Below are 22,112 nucleotides of genomic sequence, written 5' to 3' on the forward strand. Positions count from 1 at the left end.
ATTAATTAACATTGATCATAAAATGTTTATACTGAGTCTGCCTATGCAGTGGAAATCTTGTCAATTTTGTTTGCTGTAAATCATTGAGAGACCAAATAAGTAAATATTTGTTCACAATAAGGAATACCCTTTGATAAGCTTATATAAAAGTGGAGTACATTTTTATATCAGAGGGTGTACTAATTTAATGTTTATTGTACTAGACAGGTCTGGGAGATCAAAGTGGTTCACATTCAGGTTGATTGACAAATGTCTGGAGCTTGATGAGGCAGATTGAAATTGAAATTTCCCTTTTTGAATTTAATGAAAGATAATCTAATATAGTAATGAAATTTCATAAATTGCAATTTCAGTGAAATGAACAAACATAGGTTCTTTTAAATGATTGAATAGCCAAGTACACTGAGTTTGTGTTGTATATTTGAACTCTGCAAATACATGTATGAGCATCAAAGTTAAATTAATTTGGTTTTATATCCTAAAGGCTTAACAAACTTGACTTTACATAAGGGTTGAAGATTAAATTTGATATGTTGTAGAACTACATTATAAAAAGCTTTGACAAGTCTTTAAAATATATATTAAACAGAATTTAGTACATTTTCTTGAATTCAAGAACTAAAGACTTTAAAGAGAGCTTTTTATAATACGAAATAGGGTTTCATTTTGTACATTTATTGGTTTTGGTAAAACATCAAAAGACTAGCCTGCACATAAGTTAGGTGGAGATAAGAATCGTAGGATTACGGATGCCACACCCCCCATCCAAGTCTCCGTTAACACTATCAGATTACACATCATGGATTTCCAACTCTGATGCCATTCACTTTTAACACATAGTGTCTTTTTGCAAATTTGATTCCCTGAAAAAAAAAGAATCTTTCTAAACTTCTTTCAGAAACTGATAGGGTTATGTAAAATGTGTTTCCATAATCACTTATCATCATATCCATATTGTGTATGGTATCTCTTGTTACTGGAAATGTGATTCTCTATCTTATCACAGTGGATTCTGTTCTGTGTACTACAATATACTGCTAGACTGATTAGAATGGTAGATTGGTATCCAGTAGATTCGATGAGATATGAAGTAACCCTATCAGCCGGAGGGGCGTTAGAACTAGCGCTGATAGATAGACAAACTATAGTCTTATGTAATACATATCTAGTGCTTTACATGCTCCCAGACTAGTCAAATAACAAGACTGGTGTCATGGAGCCTTGACATTTTATTGTATCTGTGACTTTTTCTGTTTAATAATTTGTAGGATTCTCACAATTTAGCTACTGTACCGGGAACACTTTTGCATTTTTTGTTGCAATTGAATATTTGATCGAATCTCAAAAGATATTTATTGTGTAAGACCACCCAAAACTGTGGGACAAGCAATTGGTCAGGTTTTAGTTCTTGAGTGCTATATATTTCTGCTGTATAACAAGTGCCAGTTGTATAGAAATAACAGGAAGAAAGTATTTAACTGAATGATTATGTTTAATTTGTATGTGAGGACTGAGACAGCTCAGGCTCCAAGACAAGGGTTATGAACACAGGCTTTGTTTAGAGGAGTAGTATATACTGTTGAACCTGTAATAGCTGACACCCTTATATAGCGGACACCAGTCCATAACGGACAGTTACAGGAATCCCCAATAAAAATCACTATATAAATATCATGTATATAGCGGACACCTTCCTAATGCGGACAGCAAACACTTATTTTTGTCAGTAAAGTTGTTAAAAATTCTGTATAACAGACATGTGAAACCATAGCTGTGCAGCCATTTATCACATGAGGGTTGTGATATCTCATTCGTTTGAGAATCAGGCTTTAACCTCTGGTGAAGATCTGAGGTGAATGTTCGGTCCCTACACTGACTTACTCTTGCTATAGTGCTCAGCATTTTAGGGAGTGAGATGACTAGTTCGCTCGTCTGTATAATGTGACCTTGGGGGATTTTCTGCAGTTTGCCTTTGGCAGTATGTTTCAGTGAGGTAGCACTATAAAATTGGCATCAGTTGGTTTTGTTATATCACAAAGAGACAGACATGAACATATCACAGCCTTACAAACCACACACATACACTGCAACAATGCATCACACACACGCTGTCCCTTAAATGACGATAGCTGTTGATAGGATGTAATTATTGTCTTGTTACAGAACAAGTAATGGGTGCATGTTAGCCAGGATGGGCTCATTACCAGACAGGGGCATACATACTATCAGAGGATAACAAAGTGTGAAAACGAGATCAATTAGTAAAACATTTGTGATACTTAATGGAAAAATTCTCTGTTTTTACCATATACATATTAATTACGAGCAAGATAGCAGCAACCTTAGTGCAAGCAGTCAGTCTAAAAATAATTAAGTCATCATCAGAATTTTAATAATAAGTTTTGATTACAGTGGTGTTTCAATGGAGACTGTGTAGAGATTGGTGAGCGTCCTCTGGCCATTAACGGTAACTGGGGAGAATGGAGCAGTTGGTCAGAGTGCAGCCGTACTTGTGGCGCTGGGGTGTCGACCGTTCAGAGACATTGCGAAAACCCACCGTACGTTTTTATAACAATCTATAGGGCAGTCATACAACATTCATTACAACTGTACTGTTGATTTTTCCTTCAAATGCATTATGTAAGAAAAATAATTTTTGAACATGATCTGGGATTTTTAATCTTGATTAAAGTACACGTGCACATGATGCCATTACATTTTTTTTTTACCATTTACCAATAAATGAGGATTTGGAATCTCAGAAATGTTATGATTATAAAGTTGGATGAGTTTTGATTACTTCGGGTACATGTTTGTTCGATTTTCCACTTATAAAAATATTTGTTTCATGTTAAGATTAATATATTATAATGGTTTCCTCTGAACAATTATCACAACATGCTTGGTGATCATAATCTTACAGAAATGATGGAAGGGAGATGATCCCTATATAAGATACATTGTATAACTTGATCACTGTCTTTTTGAACGTTGTCTTTTACACCTTACTTCTGTAAAACAGGCCCTCTAATGGTGGAAAGTACTGTATTGGCGAGAGAAAACGCTACAGGATCTGTAACACTAATGTAAGAACTGATGTAGAATGTAATCAATACTATAATATAATGTACAACTCAATGTGATACCGATCTGGAACACAAATGTTATACATTATGTAATACTGATGTAAAACACAAATGTTATACATTATGTAATACTGATGTGGAACACAAATGTAATACTGATGTAGAACAAATGTAATGCTGATGTAGAACACAAATGTTATACATTATATAATACTGATGTAGAAAAATTCAATGTTGATGTGGAACACAAATGTAATACTGATGTAGAACAAATGTAATACTGATGTAAACACAAGTGTACTACATTAGAACACAAATGTAATACATTATGTAATACTGATGTAAAACATTATGTAATACTGATGTAAAACACAAATGTAATACATTATGTAATACTGATGTAAAACACAAATGTTATACATTATGTTATACTGATGTAAAAAAATTTAATGTTGATGTGGAACACAAATGTAATACTGATGTAGAACACAGATGTTATACATTTTGTCGTTATGTAATACTGATGTAAAACACAAATGTTATACATTATGTAATACTGATGTAGAAAAATTCAATGTTGATGTGGAACACAAATGTAATACTGATGTAGAACAAATGTAATACTGATGTAAACACAAGTGTACTACATTAGAACACAAATGTAATACATTATGTAATACTGATGTAGAACACAAATGTAAAACATTATGTTATACTGATGTAAAAAAATTTAATGTTGATGTGGAACACAAATGTTATACATTATGTAATACTGATGTAGAACACAGATGTAATACTGATGTAAACACAAGTGTACTACATTAGAACACAAATGTAATACATTATGTAATACTGATGTAAAACACAAGTGTAATACATTATGTAATACTGATGTCAAACACAAATGTAATACATTATGTAATACTGATGTAAAACACAAGTGTAATACATTATGTAATACTGATGTAAAACACAAGTGTAATACATTATGTAATACTGATGTCAAACACAAATGTAATACATTATGTTATACTGATGTAAAAAATGTAATGCTGATGTCAAACACAAATGTAATACATTTTGTAATGCTGATGTAGAACACAAATGTAATATATTATGTAATGCTTATGTTGAACAAAAATATTATAATATTTGAAATTATTTACATTTTAATCATTAAAATGCGAGAATCATTAGTCCCTTTTCTCTCGTTGATGATTATTGTTTTGATTTCTGTTTTCAGCCATGTCCAGAAGATACACCAAACTTTATCACCGTACAGTGCCAGGATTTCAATTACATTCCCTACAGAAACAAACTGTATGAGTGGGAGCCTGTGGAAATGGATGTAAATGGTAAGTACCCGGTACATAGATTCTGTATAACTCTATTTGCTTTAATTAATCAGTGTGTCCTAAACTTTTCGTATACAATGTTATTGATACATATGATTTAATATAAACTTGATTTTGATCTGCTTTAACAGATGCACCTTGCCAGCTACACTGTAAACCAAAGAAACGCTTCTTCTCCGTACTGCTGTCAGATATGGTCGCTGACGGGACACCCTGCTCCCCCGGCAAACGCAACATGTGTATTAGTGGTCGATGTCGGGTAGGTGTCCAGCTGAACTGTTGTAGAGATATATCGAGGTATTTTAGAACTGTTGATGTTCAGGATGAATGTTTACATTCAGAATAGACAGATTTCCTGATTAGACAGCTACAGTTTATGATCGACAAACATACCCCAGGTTTAGGTTTACGTTTGTTTAACGTACTATTAACAGCCAGGGTCATTTAAGGACGTGCCAGGTTTTGGAGGGGGAGGAAAACTGCTGACCTATGGTCAGTACCAGGCAACTGCCCCACGTGGGTTTCAAACTCGCTACCCAGAGGTAGAGGGCCAGTGAATAAGTGTCGAGACACCATAACCACTCGGCCATCGCGGCCTCCCTGAGAAAAACACAAACATTAGAACACATATACAGGTGTTTATACAGTATTACACAGGGTTCAGTTTACTCTGCTATGTTTGTACTTACCCAGTGAGATAACAAAGTGAATGGCTCTAATTATGATGACTTCGGTCTTCAGCATGTTGGATGTGACTGGCAGCTAGACTCTGCTGCAAGGGAGGACCGATGTGGAGTGTGCCACGGAGACGGCTCAACTTGTGAGACTGTGAAAGACCAATATAACGAAACTCAGGGATTAGGTGGGTACATCTCTGACACAAGGGTTAGACAAACTAGAAATATATACCTGTAAATGGTTCTGTAATTAAAACTCCAAAGAATCTTTGTGAATTTTTAAAAAACAAAAAAAATGAATTATCCTTACAAATCATAATTTAATCTTAATTCACCGTCTAACACCAGCAGGAATTTTTTAAAGATTTTTTTTTCTGGTCTTTAAAACAATAGGCTACGTAGAAGCAACTGTGATACCGCGTGAGGCGAGGAACATCAGGATAGAGGAAGTAGCTGGAGCTAACAATTATCTGGCAATGCGCGACAACAAGGGCAAGTACCTGCTCAACGGGCACTGGTTCATCCAGTGGAGCGGGGATTACGAGATGGCTGGGACCATTGTCCACTACGAAAGAGAAGGCAACAAAGAGAAAGTGGAGGCCATCGGACCACTGAAAGAACCCATACATGTCATGGTACGGTGTCTTTATGGCGGTATATGTATTGGGTGAAATATTACTCTCATCTTTGAACATATAACTCAAAGTTTGGGTAGGGCTTAATGAAGTACAAACAAATTCTATTGAATAATACCTGCCATGATTATCAGATATGAGCTTATTGTTAAATATGGTATATATCAACTTTTCATATTCTAAACTTCTTACACTTATTGAATTTCTATAGAGATTTTTATCATCAGTACATATATGCATGACCAAAGAACTTTTATCGTATCGATATTGTGTAGTCTGCAGTGAAAAAAGATAAATCTGTAAGAACATTGAAATACATGTACATGTGAAGTATTAACTGGTAATTTTGACATACAAATGTATATATGTGTGGATTTAGTAACTCTGAGAATTTATTGATGCTAACTGCTAATGTTGTTGACTGTATATTGTTAATGGGTAACACGATCGTCATCATTCTGTTTTTGTATGTCGGCTATTCCTTGACTTTGAATTCTCTGTTCCTGTAGCTGCTGCTCCAGTCACGTAACCCTGGTGTGATATTCGAGTACACTGTTCCTCGGGAGAACATCACCGAGACGAGGGAGTCTGAGTTCCGTTGGAAGTACATGGACTGGACACATTGTACATCGTCATGTGGGGGTGGTAAGTACAGGTGTACTATCCTAGGGGGCCAAGTACTCGGTCACTGGTCAGAATCGCATTATTGGACGGCTTCTGCTTTGAAATTAGGATATTGAAAGGCACTTTATTTGATGAAGTTGCCTTGAAAAGTTTTAAGGTACAGCTTTCCAATGATTGTTTTTAACAGGAAGCGTGAGTTCACAGGTCGTGTATGGAGATTGAGGAAAACATTTATAGATAACTTTCTTTTTAGTGCTGTTTGTTATGTGGTACAGGAAGCCAGAGGTCATAGGTCATGTGTGAGGTTTGAGGACATTATTTATAAATGACTTTTGTTTAAGTGCTATTTGTTATATGCAATAGGAAGCCAGAGGTCACAGGTCGTGTGTAACATTTGAGGACATAATCTATAATTAACTTAACTTTGGTTTTAGTGCTATTTATTATATGTTATAGGAAGCCAAAGATCACAGGTCGTGTGTGAGGAGCTGGAGGCGGGACTTGTAGAGGACCAGTATTGTAACAGTTCTATCAAACCTGATGACAAACAGAGAGCCTGTAACCTTCACCTGTGTCCAGCCAAGTAAGTCAGAGCTTTAATCACTTCCTGTAACCTTTACCTGTGTCCAGCCAAGTAAGTCAGAGCTGTAATCACTTCCTGTAACCTTTACCTGTGTCCAGCCAAGTAAGTCAGAGCTTTAATCACTTCCTGTAACCTTCACCTGTGTCCAGCCAAGTAAGTCAGAGCTTTAATCACTTCCTGTAACCTTCACCTGTGTCCAGCCAAATAAGTCAGAGCTTTAATCACTTCCTGTAACCTTCACCTGTGTCCAGCCAAGTAAGTCAGAGCTTTAATCACTTCCTGTAACCTTTACCTGTGTCCAGCCAAATAAGTCAGAGCTTTAATCACTTCCTGTAACCTTCACCTGTGTCCAGCCAAATAAGTCAGAGCTTTAATCACTTCCTGTAACCTTCACCTGTGTCCAGCCAAGTAAGTCAGAGCTGTAATCACTTCCTGTAACCTTTACCTGTGTCCAGCCAAGTAAGTCAGAGCTGTAATCACTTCCTGTAACCTTCACATGTGTCCAGCCAAGTAAGTTGGAGCTGTAATCACTCCCTGTAACCTTTACTTGTGTCCAGCTGAGTAATTAAGTCACTGAATCACTTCCTATTCCTCCAGAAGAAAGAACAGCATAACCTCGTGAGATTAAAGGAATACGTTTGTTACAAGGAGGTCTGTTAACATAACGTTTTCTTAGGCTTGAACATTCGAACATGAACTGTCTCATTCATGGAAAATCTACTGAGTTGAAAAGTGTGTAGATGTTGAAATAAGATAATTCTTCTATATGGCACATAATTTAAGTTGCATGTTTAATCATTTTCATGGGTTTTGTGGTTCAATTTATTTTTAAAATATACATTTAACACCCAAAATAAAATTTTGAAAAGACATACAGCTTATTAATGTATTGTATAATAACATATTTAGTTATTTGATTTTGTAACTGTTGTTTTAGATGGTGGGCAGGAGCCTGGCAGCATTGTTCCCTCACATGTGGCAAGAATGGAGTACATCGTCGGACTGTGATCTGTGTACGGAATTTAGGACTGGATGAACAGATAGCACTGGAGGACAAGAATTGTATGGATCAAGAAAAGCCAATAGAAATAGAACCATGCCATCACAAGGATCCATGTCCTGGTACCTCTAACTGGGTCATAGGCTCCTGGTCACAGGTAAATAGTTTACCTTTGTCCCTCTAACTGGGTCATAGACAGCTTGTCACAGGTAAATAGTTTATCCTGGTACATCTAACTGGGTCATAGACAGCTGGTCACAGGTAAATAGTTTATCCTGGTACCTCTAACAGTGACATAGGCAGCTGATCACAGGTGAATAGTTTACCTTTGTACCTCTAACTGGGTCATAGGCTCCTGGTCACAGGTAAATAGTTTACCTTTGTTCCTCTAACTGGGTCATAGGCAGCTTGTCACAGGTAAATAGTTTACCTTTGTACCTCTAACTGGGTCATAGGCAGCTGGTCACAGGTAAATAATTTACCTTTATTCCTCTAACGGGGACATGGACAGCTGGTCACAGGTAAATAGTTTATCCTGGTACATTTTTGAACTTCTAACTGGGTCATAGGCTCCTGGTCACAGGTAAATAGTTTACCTTTGTACCTCTAACTGGGACATAGACAGCTTGTCACAGGTAAATAGTTTATCCTGGTACATTTAACTGGGTCATAGACAGCTGGTCACAGGTAAATAGTTTATCCTGGTACCTCTAACTGGGTCATAGACAGCTGGTCACAGGTAAATAGTTTACCTTTGTTCCTCTAACTGGGTCATAGACAGCTTGTCACAGGTAAATAGTTTATCCTGGTATCTGAAACTGAGCTGTTAATTAAAATAAGTATTTATGTGATGTTTCTACTGTCCCTCAGTGCCATGGTAACCCGTGTGAGAAGCAGCATCGGTCTGTACTCTGTGAGGATCCTCAGGTTGGCTGTGATGACTCTCTCAAGCCAAGTATGGAACAGTCCTGTACCAACGTCACTTGTGGTGTCTGGAGAGCCGAATCCTGGTCTGAGGTCAGTGTCAAGGTCACCGGTTGAAGGTCATTTGAATGCAGAAAATTCTGTATTCAATATACATAACAAATGTCCGTTTTGATAAAAATATGAAAACCTTTTTAACAACTGTCTACTACACATTCTGCGATGTTTTTATTTAGCTTTTAATTAAAAAGTTTATAATTGTTTTTTAGATGTTGTGTAGAAAACTCTTGGAGTTGTTTGAGAGTTTATCAAATTCCATATTGTACAGCATTTGAGTTAAAAATATTGCAATGATTTCAGATAATTCAAGAATACTCAAGTATAAACAACTATTATGAAGATTTCTTGTCAAAATACCACCATGATGTCATGGAGATAAGTCTGTCTATGTCTGTTACTTACAATGTATTACACATGATTTTGACCTTTGGTTGTAGTGTATGCGGACAATGTATTACATATGATTTTGACCTTTGGTTGTAGTGTATGCGAACAATGTATTACATACGATTTTGACCTTTGGTTGTAGTGTATGCGGACAATGTATTACATATGATTTTGACCTTTGGTTGTAGTGTATGCGGACAATGTATTACATACGATTTTGACCTTTGGTTGTAGTGTATGCGGACAATGTATTATATATGATTTTGACCTTTGGTTGTAGTGTACGCGGACAATGTATTACATATGATTTTGACCTTTGGTTGTAGTGTACGCGGACAATGTATTACACATGATTTTGACCTTTGGTTGTAGTGTACGCGGACAATGTATTATATATGATTTTGACCTTTGGTTGTAGTGTACGCGGACAATGTATTACACATGATTTTGACCTTTGGTTGTAGTGTACGCGGACAATGTATTATATATGATTTTGACCTTTGGTTGTAGTGTACGCGGACAATGTATTATATATGATTTTGACCTTTGGTTGTAGTGTACGCGGACAATGTATTACATATGATTTTGACCTTTGGTTGTAGTGTACGCGGACAATGTATTACACATGATTTTGACCTTTGGTTGTAGTGTACGCGGACAATGTATTAATTATGATTTTGACCTTTGGTTGTAGTGTACGCGGACCTGTGGGGGAGGGATGAAGTCGAGGCAGGTCCATTGTATAGGAGGATCTATCTGTAATGTAGATGAGGAACCATCCAGAAACATGGTCTGTAACAATATAGAATGTCCAATAACAACAACTGCTTCAACGACAACAGTACCAACTACTACAACCACTTCTGCTCCTACTACTACTACTCCCACCACCACACCTGCTTCAACAACCACTGTATCAACAACAACTTCTACAACAGTCCCAACGACTTCCTCTCCTGAAACCCCCTCCCCAACTAGCACCACTAGAGTACAAACATCAACTCCCAAACCAAGTGTAGCCCGAGATCTACCACCCCAAGTACAGAATGGAGAGTCTGTTAATATATTGTTGCCTGGCTCCAAGGGAGAGAACTCAGTAATTATACCCAAAATAAGTGAGAAATCTCTGTCTCCATCACTCCAGGAGGGAGACATTCCTTCTCACATCAAAAATGAGGAAATCAATACAGGAATTGATGTCAACATACAAATATCCCGGACTTCCCATCATGATGGAGATAATGGCAGAGATGTAGGAATCAGTAAGAACGATGAAATGAATAAAGAGGAAAGTACCGACTTGTACAAGGTGATGGAAGGTGGGGTAGAGGAAGATGAAGAAGACAATGATTTCAGTGATGAAGATGAAGGTTATGAGACTCAATCTGATACAGAGACATCAGAGAATCAACGAATAAAAGACCCTGAAACAAAAGCTCCTTCTAGTGAAAATGAACCAATCAATGAACCTGTAACTGGGGACAGGTTACATTCTAAGCCAATCAGTGAACGTGTAACAGAAGATAGGTCAAATCCTGAAAAAGATGGTGACTCTGGAACTGACAGGCATGAAATACCACAGCCGCGAGAACACAAACCAACACAGGAACGTCGTCTACCCCCACCATCAGTACCGGACCGAGAAACAACACCAACACAAGAACAACGTCCACCACTGCAAGACAGAAAAACAATCCCAGATCAAGAAGAAACTGAAGAGACTGACAATGGTATAGGAGAAATATTAAATGATCCTTTACCAAGATCATCAGTAAGAAATAATCAAGATGAAAATTTAGATTCATTGCCAGAACAACCTGAGAATACTCCCAAAACACCATCCCGTCCACAGAGGCCAAGTTCTGGGGAGAAGAGGATGATGCCTCGACTACCAACAAGAGGATCAGGAAGGGTTGTCGGAGAAGAGATTGGAGTCCGCCCACTGCCTAACACACCTATGATTAAGCCAGGTCTTATCCCCAAACTCAGTAATGCAGGCTATGAGTGGAAGGCGGCCAACTGGACGGAGGTGAGTCAACCATTCACAATAAAAAAATACAAGTATTTGAAAATAAGTCACAATTGTCTGTTCACATCTTTATAGATTTTGCTACAATGTTGAGACTCTTCATTGACATTTGATGTTAAAGTCTGAAGGAGAGACGTTTCAACATTTCATATTTCTTTGTCGTCACTTTAATTTATGCATATAACCTTTGTCCTGACCCAATAGTATAGTATTGATTGTTCTGAAGCGTAGAACCTACCTCATGCATTGTTGTAAGTCTTTTAACATTGTACTTTGGCAGTGTTCAAGAATGTGTGGTGCTGGAATACAAACAAGGACTATCTACTGTGTAGACAAAGCCAGCAGAGAGACTGTGGCCAACAGTCACTGCGAGATCCGACACAAACCTAACGCCATTGACCGATGTAATGTCCATGCCTGCTCAGAGTGGGAGAGTGGAGACTGGAGCTCAGTGAGTAATTAATACAAAACTTTAACCAGCTATAATCACAAATTATCATGAAAAAGGGAATCCAGTATAGACCCTAGAATTTTAGCAATTTTAGAAATCAAATCTCTATTTCTCAGAAAGCGGAAGGGTCAAAACTTGATGTCAAATAGAAATGTTTAATTCCTACAAACTCAAGAGTCGGATCTGATTTTGGAGGGTCAAAAACACATCTCAAGGGTCAACTGGATGCCCTGATGGAACCTATGTGTTTGTATGGCTTCAAAGCTCTCCCAACATCAAATAAATTTGCCTTCATAATTACAGTACCTCTGTCCCAATTAAGCAGTACCAGGTCTGAATGCTTCACAAACCAAATTTTTATGAGAGTTATCCCCCTTTATTATATTCAATGAAACATCAGATTTGTTTGGGAGCCATGCTATGCTATACTATGGTATGATTTTCTATGGTTGTCAAAAATGTAGAATATTTTTATAAATAATTAATGAATTTCATCTTGAGTTTGTCAGTTAAAAAAAAATGCTGAAATCAAAATGTTCATTTGTGTTGTAGTGTTCTGCCACATGTGGTATGTCAATGAAGATGAGGCTGGTGACGTGTCCTAGGGGCCATGTTTGTGACCCAGAACAAAAACCTCTAGAAACCATGTCTTGTGACCTTCCTGCCTGTATTGCTTGGGTCCATGGTCAGTGGAGTAGGGTAAGTTCTTCATCATTTGTACACAAGTTATTTTTTATAGTAAAGTTAAATCACTTATTCTTGATGTACTTCCTGCCTGGTAGAGGCCAATTAAGGTTGAATTTGACATGAATGAGTTACGTCCGACTTACAGCAATGGAAGCTAGCTTATCAGTGATAAAAAAATTAACTAACTTGAATCAGTGTACTTAGTATTATGTTAGCACTTGGTTTGTTGACAGTTGCTGAATAGTTTGTAATATTTGTATAGGGGTATATAATTTCACGAGTTTGTAGTCATTAAATATATAGTGTGAAATAAAAAGCATGTGAACATTTCTATATACAAACAAATGTATCAAAGTGTGTTTACTACAGAATGTATACAAGGCATGGTTGGGCGGCTGTATAATGCCATCGGACTAGGTCTGACAGGGACAACAATGGAATATTATAGCCATGCAAAATTAAACAACTTAATACATGTACTGTACGGCTGTTATTTTCAAGGATATGAAATAAAATTGCAAGAAATAGATAGAAAAACAGAAGTTAGTTATAAAATTGCTTTAAAATTTTTGTAAAAAAAAAAAAAAAAATAGTTATAATTTTCATGCTTGATGCTTCAAACTTTCGAAGAAAACAATCTTAATACTATAATGTCATCTGTATGTGTTGTAATAGTGCTCCAAGACTTGTGGCGGAGGAGAACAGGTTCGTCTTGTCCAGTGTATCAACATTACATCACAACAGAGGGGCGTCGGCTGCTCCGCCCATACTAAACCTGTTGAAAGACAACAGTGCAATACAGATTCTTGTCCTGACAACAATCATGGTGAGTGTTTATTTCGTAGAATCTGTAAGATATGGTGACCCAAACAAGTGTAAACAACCTTGGTATCAGAGAATTGAATCACGTAACCTTCAGGGAGAATTATATAAGGTGTCAGAGATTTATAAGTATAAATTGATTATACATGTATTCTTAGTGATATTCGATGACATGCCATTATAGTCTTCTATATGTAAATTACATTTAATTCAATACCATGTCAGCATGCAAATTTTGGTATCACTTTGTATAAGGAATTTTGACAATATACTGAGAGGGTATTGCCACTTTCTTAGTCACCTCTTTACAAAAGGCAGGTAAAATGATATTAATTTTGTATAAAATAGTGTTGAAACTACGAGAATTTTATCAAGGAATTGTTTAGAACAGAGGAAAAAGAGACAATAAACAGTGATGAGATGACTGAGTTTTGTATCTGTGAAACATTTTCTTTCCGATTCCAGCTTTAAACAGACACCATTGTACTAGAGACAAGATGAGTAACCAGATTTGCCGTGCCCTAAGGAGAATGAAACAGTGTTCCAAACTGTACGTCCGTGTCAAATGTTGTCTCACCTGTAATGTACGACAGTGGAGACAACGCCCCTACCACCGTCGCACTGCCAGGTAGAACCGTAGTGACAGCCTCTTTACTGGGGCTGTTTCTATAAGCCGGGCGGCCTTGGAGAAATCCTATATATTGAATTTGGAGAATGCAATTCAGAATCTGGATAAGAACGGTGAAGGAGACTAAAAGATTTTCCTGAACATGACTCAACTTCAAGGAAGTGCAATTTTATGCTAAAAACTCGAGTTGACTGTTTGAGTTTCTCCTGATGAAAAGTGCAGTTGGTTTAACCACAGAAACATTTATGTGAAGCAATGACCATATCAACACAACACTGGTTATTACACAATCCTCCCAGTGATACAGGGGAGACAACTCTTAAAATTGTGACCCAGTGTGTGTAATACTAAGGATCATTGATGAATCACTGTAACCAATGATATGGTATGACCATTTCATGGTACCAGATGGTTATATGGTGTGACATGTGACCAGACATGTGATTAGAGATGGTGTGACATGTGACCAGACATGTGACCAGTTGTGATTGGAGATGGTGTGACATGTGACCTGACATGTGATCAGATATCTTGTGACATGTGACCAGACATGTGATTAGAGATGGTGTGACATGTGACCTGACATGTGATTAGAGATGGTGTGACATGTGACCAGACATGTGATTAGAGATGGTGTGACATGTGACCTGACATGTGATTAGAGATGGAAGTCAGCCCACAGATTTATTGTTGGAATGTCTGATGAGAAGGATTGATTTGTACACTGTTCAGGACCTTTATCCATTGTCTCAGAGTAACAAGTCCCAAGAACGCTAACAGTGCAGGTGTCCTATCCATCCTGTGGGATTCCTCCATAAACTGATTAATACTTAGCTGTATAAACTCCAGACAACTGTGCTCGGCCTTGTAGTCCCTTCCAGAAATGTACAAATGCTTGTACTAACATAGCTTCTGTAAGTAGTCCATTGTAAAGTCGGTATACTCTACCGAAAACTGGAAAAACAATTAACTGCTTTCTCCTGATTATCCATATGTGTGAAAACCAAACATTGCTGACTGAATTAGGATGGAAGTGGATATGTACGGAGTATAGAGATTGGTACTACATGGAACCAGTGACTCGACTTTTATCTAACATATATAAGGTGCTGTGATGTGATTATATTATATACTCTCAGATTTATAATTACTGAACCGTCGGATACTGGTGCCTATATATACTGTGTATTAAATAAGTCACTTGTTGATGTTTTCTCACAATTTAACACTTTTGTTTATATGTTATAACAGATTAGACAATAATTTGTTATTAGAAGCTACACAGTGATCTCTATACTAAAATATATTGTTATATTGTCACTAGATTTTATACCTAGATGTCCAACCTCAGTGTATAAAGTAGGGTAGCTCTTATTGTATACTATATATATTTGATATGTTGATTGGGCAGAATCTATTTTCACCTGGTGTAATCGACGTATTTCTCATTATTTTATGACAATCGGTGAAATTTGATTGTCAATATTGAGAAAATTATTTCTCTTCACTCAAGAATGATTTTTTTATGATTTTGTTTAAGTTCAGATTATGACAATTATTCACATGTACATTTATGGACATTATTCAATGAAGGAAGAGTTAGGTATGTAAAATGTCACATTCATTGCTGTCTGTGTTGGGAGTCTTTGGTCAGTATTTTCCTCTATATAAGATTCTTCTTGTATTTATATATACCGTATGATAGTCTCCATTTTATGTATCATTTGTCTGTTACATACTCCAGGCTCACAAATTTCTAAATCAAGTTTTCTCTGTTGGAATGCATTACTGAATTTAAAGAGAAAGTTGCATAATTCATGAAGCAATGCTTAATAATGAGTAAAATGTTACATAAAAAAACAACCTGGCCTGGTACATATATATATATGTAGCATATTGAGTCGATTATATACATGTATGCAAGGTATGTGACATGTTATATAATGGGTATGTAACATATTGAGATGTTGTATACATGTACAGGTGGTATGTAGCGTCATTTGATCAAGTTATGTACATGTATAATGGGTATGTAACATATCGAGCTGGTTGTGTACATGTATACCGGGTATGTAACATATCGAGCTGGTTGTGTACATGTATACCGGGTATGTAACATATCGAGCTGGTTGTGTACATGTATACTGGGTATGTAACATATCGAGCTGGTTGTGTACATGTATACCGGGTATGTAACATATCGAGCTGGTTGTGTACATGTATACCGGGTATGTAACATATCGAGCTGGTTGTGTACATGTATACTGGGTATGTAACATATCGAGCTGGTTGTGTACATGTATACCGGGTATGTAACATATCGAGCTGGTTGTGTACATGTATACCGGGTATGTAACATATCGAGCTGGTTGTGTACATGTATACTGGGTATGTAACATATCGAGCTGGTTGTGTACATGTATACCGGGTATGTAACATATCGAGCTGGTTGTGTACATGTATACCGGGTATGTAACATATCGAGCTGGTTGTGTACATGTATACCGGGTATGTAGCATATCGAGCTGGTTGTGTACATGTATACTGGGTATGTTGAATATTGAGAAGGTTGTATACATGTATACTGGCATGCGCATGGGTATGTTGAATATTGAGTTGGTTATATACATGTACAGGCAGAATGTAGCATATTGAATCGATTATGTATGTATACCTGGAATGTTGCACATTATGTGTTATACTTTACATGATCATCTGTTTATAGAAATCACAAAATGCTGTATTTTCTGTGGTATACAGGATGCTGTATTTCATGTGGTGTATAGAATGCTGTATTTCCTGTAGTGTACAGGATGCTGTATTTCCTGTGGTATACAGGTTGCTGTATTTCCTGTGGTGTACATAATTCTGTATTTCCTGTGGTGTACAGGTTGCTGTATTTCCTGTGATATACAGGATGCTGTATTTCCTGTGGTATAAAAGATGCTGTATTTCCTGTGGTGTACAGAATGCTGTATTTCCTGTGGTATACAGGATGCTGTATTTCCTGTGGTATACAAGATGCTGTATTTCCTATGGTATACAAGATGATGTATTTCCTGTGGTATACAGGATGCTGTATTTCCTGTGGTATATAGGATGCTGTATTTCCTGTGGTGTACAGGTTGCTGTATTTCCTGTGATATACAAGATGCTGTATTTCCTGTGGTATACAAGATGCTGTATTTCCTGTGGTGTACAGAATGCTGTTTTTCCTGTGGTATACAGGATGCTGTATTTCCTGTGGTATACAAGATGCTGTATTTCCTGTGGTATACAAGATGCTGTATTTCCTGTGGTATACAAGAATGCTGTATTTCCTGTGGTATACAAGTTGCTGTATTTCCTGTGGTATACAGAATGCTGTATTTCCTGTGGTATACAGGATGCTGTATTTCCTGTGGTATACAGGATGCTGTATTTCCTGTGGTATACATAATGCTGTATTTCCTGTGGTATACAGAATGCTGTATTTCCTGTGGTATACAGGATGTTGTATTTCATGTGGTGTATAGAATGCTGTATTTCCTGTGGTGTACAGGATGCTGTATTTCCTGTGGTATATAGGATGCTGTATTTCCTGTGGTGTACATAATTCTGTATTTCCTGTGGTATACAGGATGCTGTATTTCCTGTGGTACACAGGATGCTGTATTTCCTATGATATACAAGATGATGTATTTCCTGTGGTGTACAGAATGCTGTATTTCCTGTGGTATACAGGATGCTGTATTTCCTGTGGTATACAGAATGCTGTATTTCCTGTGGTACACAGGATGCTGTATTTCCTATGATATACAAGATGATGTATTTCCTGTGGTATACAGAATGCTGTATTTCCTGTGGTGTATAGAATGCTGTATTTCCTGTGGTATACAAGTTGCTGTATTACCTGTGGTATACAAGTTGCTGTATTACCTGTGGTATACAAGAATGCTGTATTTCCTGTGGTACACAGAATGCTGTATTTCCTGTGGTATACCGATTGCTGTATTTCCTTTGGTATATAGATTGCTGTATTTCCTGTGGCATACAGGATGCTGTATTTCCTATGGTATACAAGATGCTGTATTTCCTGTGGTATACAGAATGCTGTATTTCCTGTGGTATACAGGATGTTGTATTTCATGTGGTGTATAGAATGCTGTATTTCCTGTGGTGTACAGGATGCTGTATTTCCTGTGGTATATAGGATGCTGTATTTCCTGTGGTGTACATAATTCTGTATTTCCTGTGGTGTACAGGTTGCTGTATTTCCTGTGATATACAAGATGCTGTATTTCCTGTGGTATACAGGATGCTGTATTTCCTGTGGTATACACGATGCTGTAGATGCTGTATTTCCTGTGGTATACAAGATGCTGTATTTCCTGTGGTATACAAGATGTATTTCCTTTGGTATACAAGATGATGTATTTCCTGTGGTATACAGGATGCTGTATTTCCTGTGGTATACATAATTCTGTATTTCCTGTGGTGTACATAATTCTGTATTTCCTGTGGTATACAGGATGCTGTATTTCCTGTGGTATACAGGATGCTGTATTTCCTGTGGTGTACAGAATGCTGTATTTCCTGTGGTATACAGAATGCTGTATTTCCTGTGGTATACAGAATGCTGTATTTCCTGTGGTATACAGGATGCTGTATTTCCTGTGGTATACAGAATGGTGTATTTCCTGTGGTATACAGAATGCTGTATTTCCTGTGGTATAAAGGATGCTGTATTTCCTGTGGTGTACAGAATGGTGTATTTCCTGTGGTATACAGAATGCTGTATTTCCTGTGGTATACAGGATGCTGTATTTCCTGTGGTATACAGGATGCTGTATTTCCTGTGGTATACAGGATGCTGTATTTCCTGTGGTATACAGGATGCTGTATTTCCTGTGGTGTACAGAATGCTGTATTTCCTTTGGTATACAGGATGCTGTATTTCCTGTGGTGTACAGAATGCTGTATTTCCTTTGGTATACATGTTGCTGTCCTAGATATCATTTTTTATCTCCTGTTGAGTTGATCCCAATCAGTCAGTCAATATAGCGATGTGCATAATACATTGATAGTAATAGTCATTATGTCTACACCTGCCTTGTCAGTAAGTTGCAGTATACATTTTGTTTGACATGCTTTCTAAGTGACAACCCCTCAAGGTTCCTATAACCCCTGTTTGATAGGAATAACCCATGTTGCTGTAAACCAGATCACCATTAGAGTACAATTGCTGTTTAACTGTTACATATATAATGCTCCTCCAATCCAGAGACCTATAGAATTATCTATTCTGTTATACACTTGTAGGTGTCTGTCCAAACCTAGCTGTTTGAATATTTTTAATGGCTAGCATTTATTTATAGTACATACTGACCAGTGTTTTACCGGTGGTCAGTGATACCACTACTACAGCAGCTCCTGTCTGTGTTTCTGTTAGTATTTACCGGTGGTCAGTGATACCACTACTACAGCAGCTCCTGTCTGTGTTTCTGTTAGTAGTGAGATATGTAAGATGCTTGTTGCTTTATGTTTAAGCAATGTTTTTATTTTGTTAATAATATGTCAAAAAATGTTTCATAATGTCGGTACCTTGTCAATAAACTTTGTAATATGCTCAAAGAAAGAAATGGTCATGTTTTCTTTGGTTTGATTTTGGATTTTAGATAAATGTATATTTGTATGTCAATACGAAATATCTTGACAATTAAAAATCAAACTGTATTCCTGATTATTTTTATATGCATGTAGTAACACCAATAAGAAGGAAGAAAATTCTATGACTCGCGCCCTGACTGCGCCACAAACTCGCGACATACGATACCTATAATCGCCTAGCCAGAAATACCTGCAGCTTATACCACTATGTCACATCCAAATTCTTTTATATATTCTATATACGATTACAAGGTTAATTGTAATATTATTGTAACCTATATGTAGATCGAGATCCTACTGAAACAACTACCAATTTTAACCATTAATTTCAACCAAAATGAAAAAAAAGTAGGTTGACAATAAATTTCGTGAAAATTTATTGATAAACTTCGATCAGAGTTATCTCCCATGACAATTGATCCTGTTTAAATGCCGCAGTAATTTCTTTTAGATATTGCACAGATATTTTCAATTGTTATTTGAAGAGAGTCTGAGTCGTCACCAATTTCCCCTCATTTTTCACCTATTATACAGTATTGAAGGCGCTGATAATTTTTTTGATAGCAGAGAATTTTACACGCATCCGAATGAATACATGCAGGTGCTGTAATACAGTTGTCAAGATGTTGGTTTGTCGCCATCAGACAATGATACACCTCTGTGAACACCAGGTACTGGGCGGACGTCACACAGACGACACAGGCTAACAACAGCAAGAACCGTACGGCGTGGACCATCTAAAATAAAACAATGTTGTAGGATCGTCACTTTAAAGGTAATGAAACATATTCAGGAATATTAATAAAAGATATAAAGGGAATAGGAAGTTTTACGCCCCCTCCCCCTCCCGATAGCCATCTTTCATAAAAACATACTACACGACCAAATACCACGACGCTTGCATTTTGCATTTGATTATTTTGTTGCTATTGGCAGATGTGACCTTAAGATTGGTCTCATGTAATTTATCCTAAAAGTATACTGGCCAAGTAACATGTATATCATATGCATTATGTACTGTTTGGAAATTTTATCTGTTATCTTTTACACATTGATAATGAAGCAGTAATTCTATAAGTTATTATAGAACATATACTACTTTTTATAAATCGACAGGAAGACAGGTTAGATACATGTAAAAAAATATCTGAAATACAGAACGAGGAAATAAATGTCTACTTTACAACTTCTGTCTAATCCACACGTATCAGGGGACGTCCAACATTATGAGCATAGAAATAGATCAACTTCAGCTTCAATCTCCGAAAATGGAATGTGTGAAACTAATGTACATTCAAATTCTAGCTGTCTGCCACTTCAATATCCTTTTTATCCGACGAAGCTGTTAATGAAACGTGTAGGTAGGGACAACAGCAATATCTCGCCAGGACGGTAGACGTGTTTTTTTTTAACTAAAGTACATTTGTCTGTAAACATGGGCAAAGGGGCATAACTTCCATAAAAAAAATAAATAAAATAAAAACTAAATAGTAAGTTGTCCGGACAAGATTCCGTCTTCAGAGAAAATGGGAGCAAATATACCAAATATCGGTACAAACAAGAAAAAAAGGTTGCCGTCATTAAGAAGGCACACAGCAAAGTACTAGGAGTTGTCATATGAAGGGACATATTTACAATAAGAAGGCGGTTCCAAAAATTAGAACAATATACACAGGTCACTGCTAGATTAACATTCGGCAGAACTGACACCCCCAGTGTTCATTAAAAGCGGCAATATGGAATTCGAAATGATATGAAGCTGGCTACAATCTTTGATTTTCCAATTACAAAAATGAACAACCTGCCCGTACCTTTTAAAATTTACTCTTACAATCTTGTGTCAAATGTCAAATCAGGTACTCATCTTGTCGTAACCTTTGTCCGAATGGAATATAAACATACATTTACGTATGTACAAGGGGAAAGTCGTAACAAGCTCCAACTGTTAAAAAATCCAACATTGGTCAGTCTCAAAATAAAACATGCACGACTATATAAGAACTACGGACCAAGATAAATCGATATCTTTCTAGTGCTCTCCGCGTCCGGCGGTCATCTCAAATACATCTGGACCGAAGAGAACGCTGCATGCGAGAAATATCGAAAACAAGAATTGTTTTAGGAAATGGACTAACGGGCCTCAGATGAACGGCAAACAACCTACTATACATTTAAAATTAAAAATGCGCTGTACTTACTTTCTGAAAAAATAAAAATGCGATCTTCATCAACAGTATGTTCCCAAGCTGCCTGCTCTCCTCTGAAAATGTGTGGCTGTACAGTAGGGTATTGGTGACCAATGTAATATTCGGACAACAGCTTTCGTTAATATACACACTATTTGCTACAGATCTCGCCTCTGGCTCTATCAGATGTTTCAGACATTCAATATCAACAACGTGGCGAGATTTGACATTTTAACAGCACACATAAATTAAGAGGATGGCAAAAAACGTATCCGAAGGTTAACACGTGTCTCCCGTTTAAATGTTGGAGATATTTTCGTTGGTGTTCT

The 22,112-nt window shown here is 37.0% G+C and overlaps 1 protein-coding gene across 1 annotated transcript in view; it reads left to right on the forward strand.

Annotated features, from left to right (window-relative positions):
• LOC117333849 (A disintegrin and metalloproteinase with thrombospondin motifs 7-like) overlaps positions 1-15,584 on the forward strand; it is a 66,355-nt gene extending 50,771 nt beyond the window's left edge. Inside the window, 15 exon segments of the mRNA XM_033893264.1 lie at positions 2,413-2,558; positions 3,023-3,086; positions 4,330-4,441; positions 4,573-4,700; positions 5,183-5,303; positions 5,512-5,753; positions 6,263-6,398; positions 6,834-6,960; positions 7,898-8,117; positions 8,831-8,977; positions 10,026-11,360; positions 11,641-11,811; positions 12,364-12,510; positions 13,174-13,324; positions 13,786-15,584. Coding sequence (XP_033749155.1) covers positions 2,413-2,558; positions 3,023-3,086; positions 4,330-4,441; positions 4,573-4,700; positions 5,183-5,303; positions 5,512-5,753; positions 6,263-6,398; positions 6,834-6,960; positions 7,898-8,117; positions 8,831-8,977; positions 10,026-11,360; positions 11,641-11,811; positions 12,364-12,510; positions 13,174-13,324; positions 13,786-13,952 — 3,414 coding nt within the window. The 3' untranslated portion in view covers positions 13,953-15,584.
• Positions 15,585-22,112: the final 6,528 nt, after the last annotated feature.

This window comes from Pecten maximus, chromosome 9 (genome assembly GCF_902652985.1).
Source record: "Pecten maximus chromosome 9, xPecMax1.1, whole genome shotgun sequence".
NCBI lineage: Eukaryota > Metazoa > Mollusca > Bivalvia > Pectinida > Pectinidae > Pecten > Pecten maximus.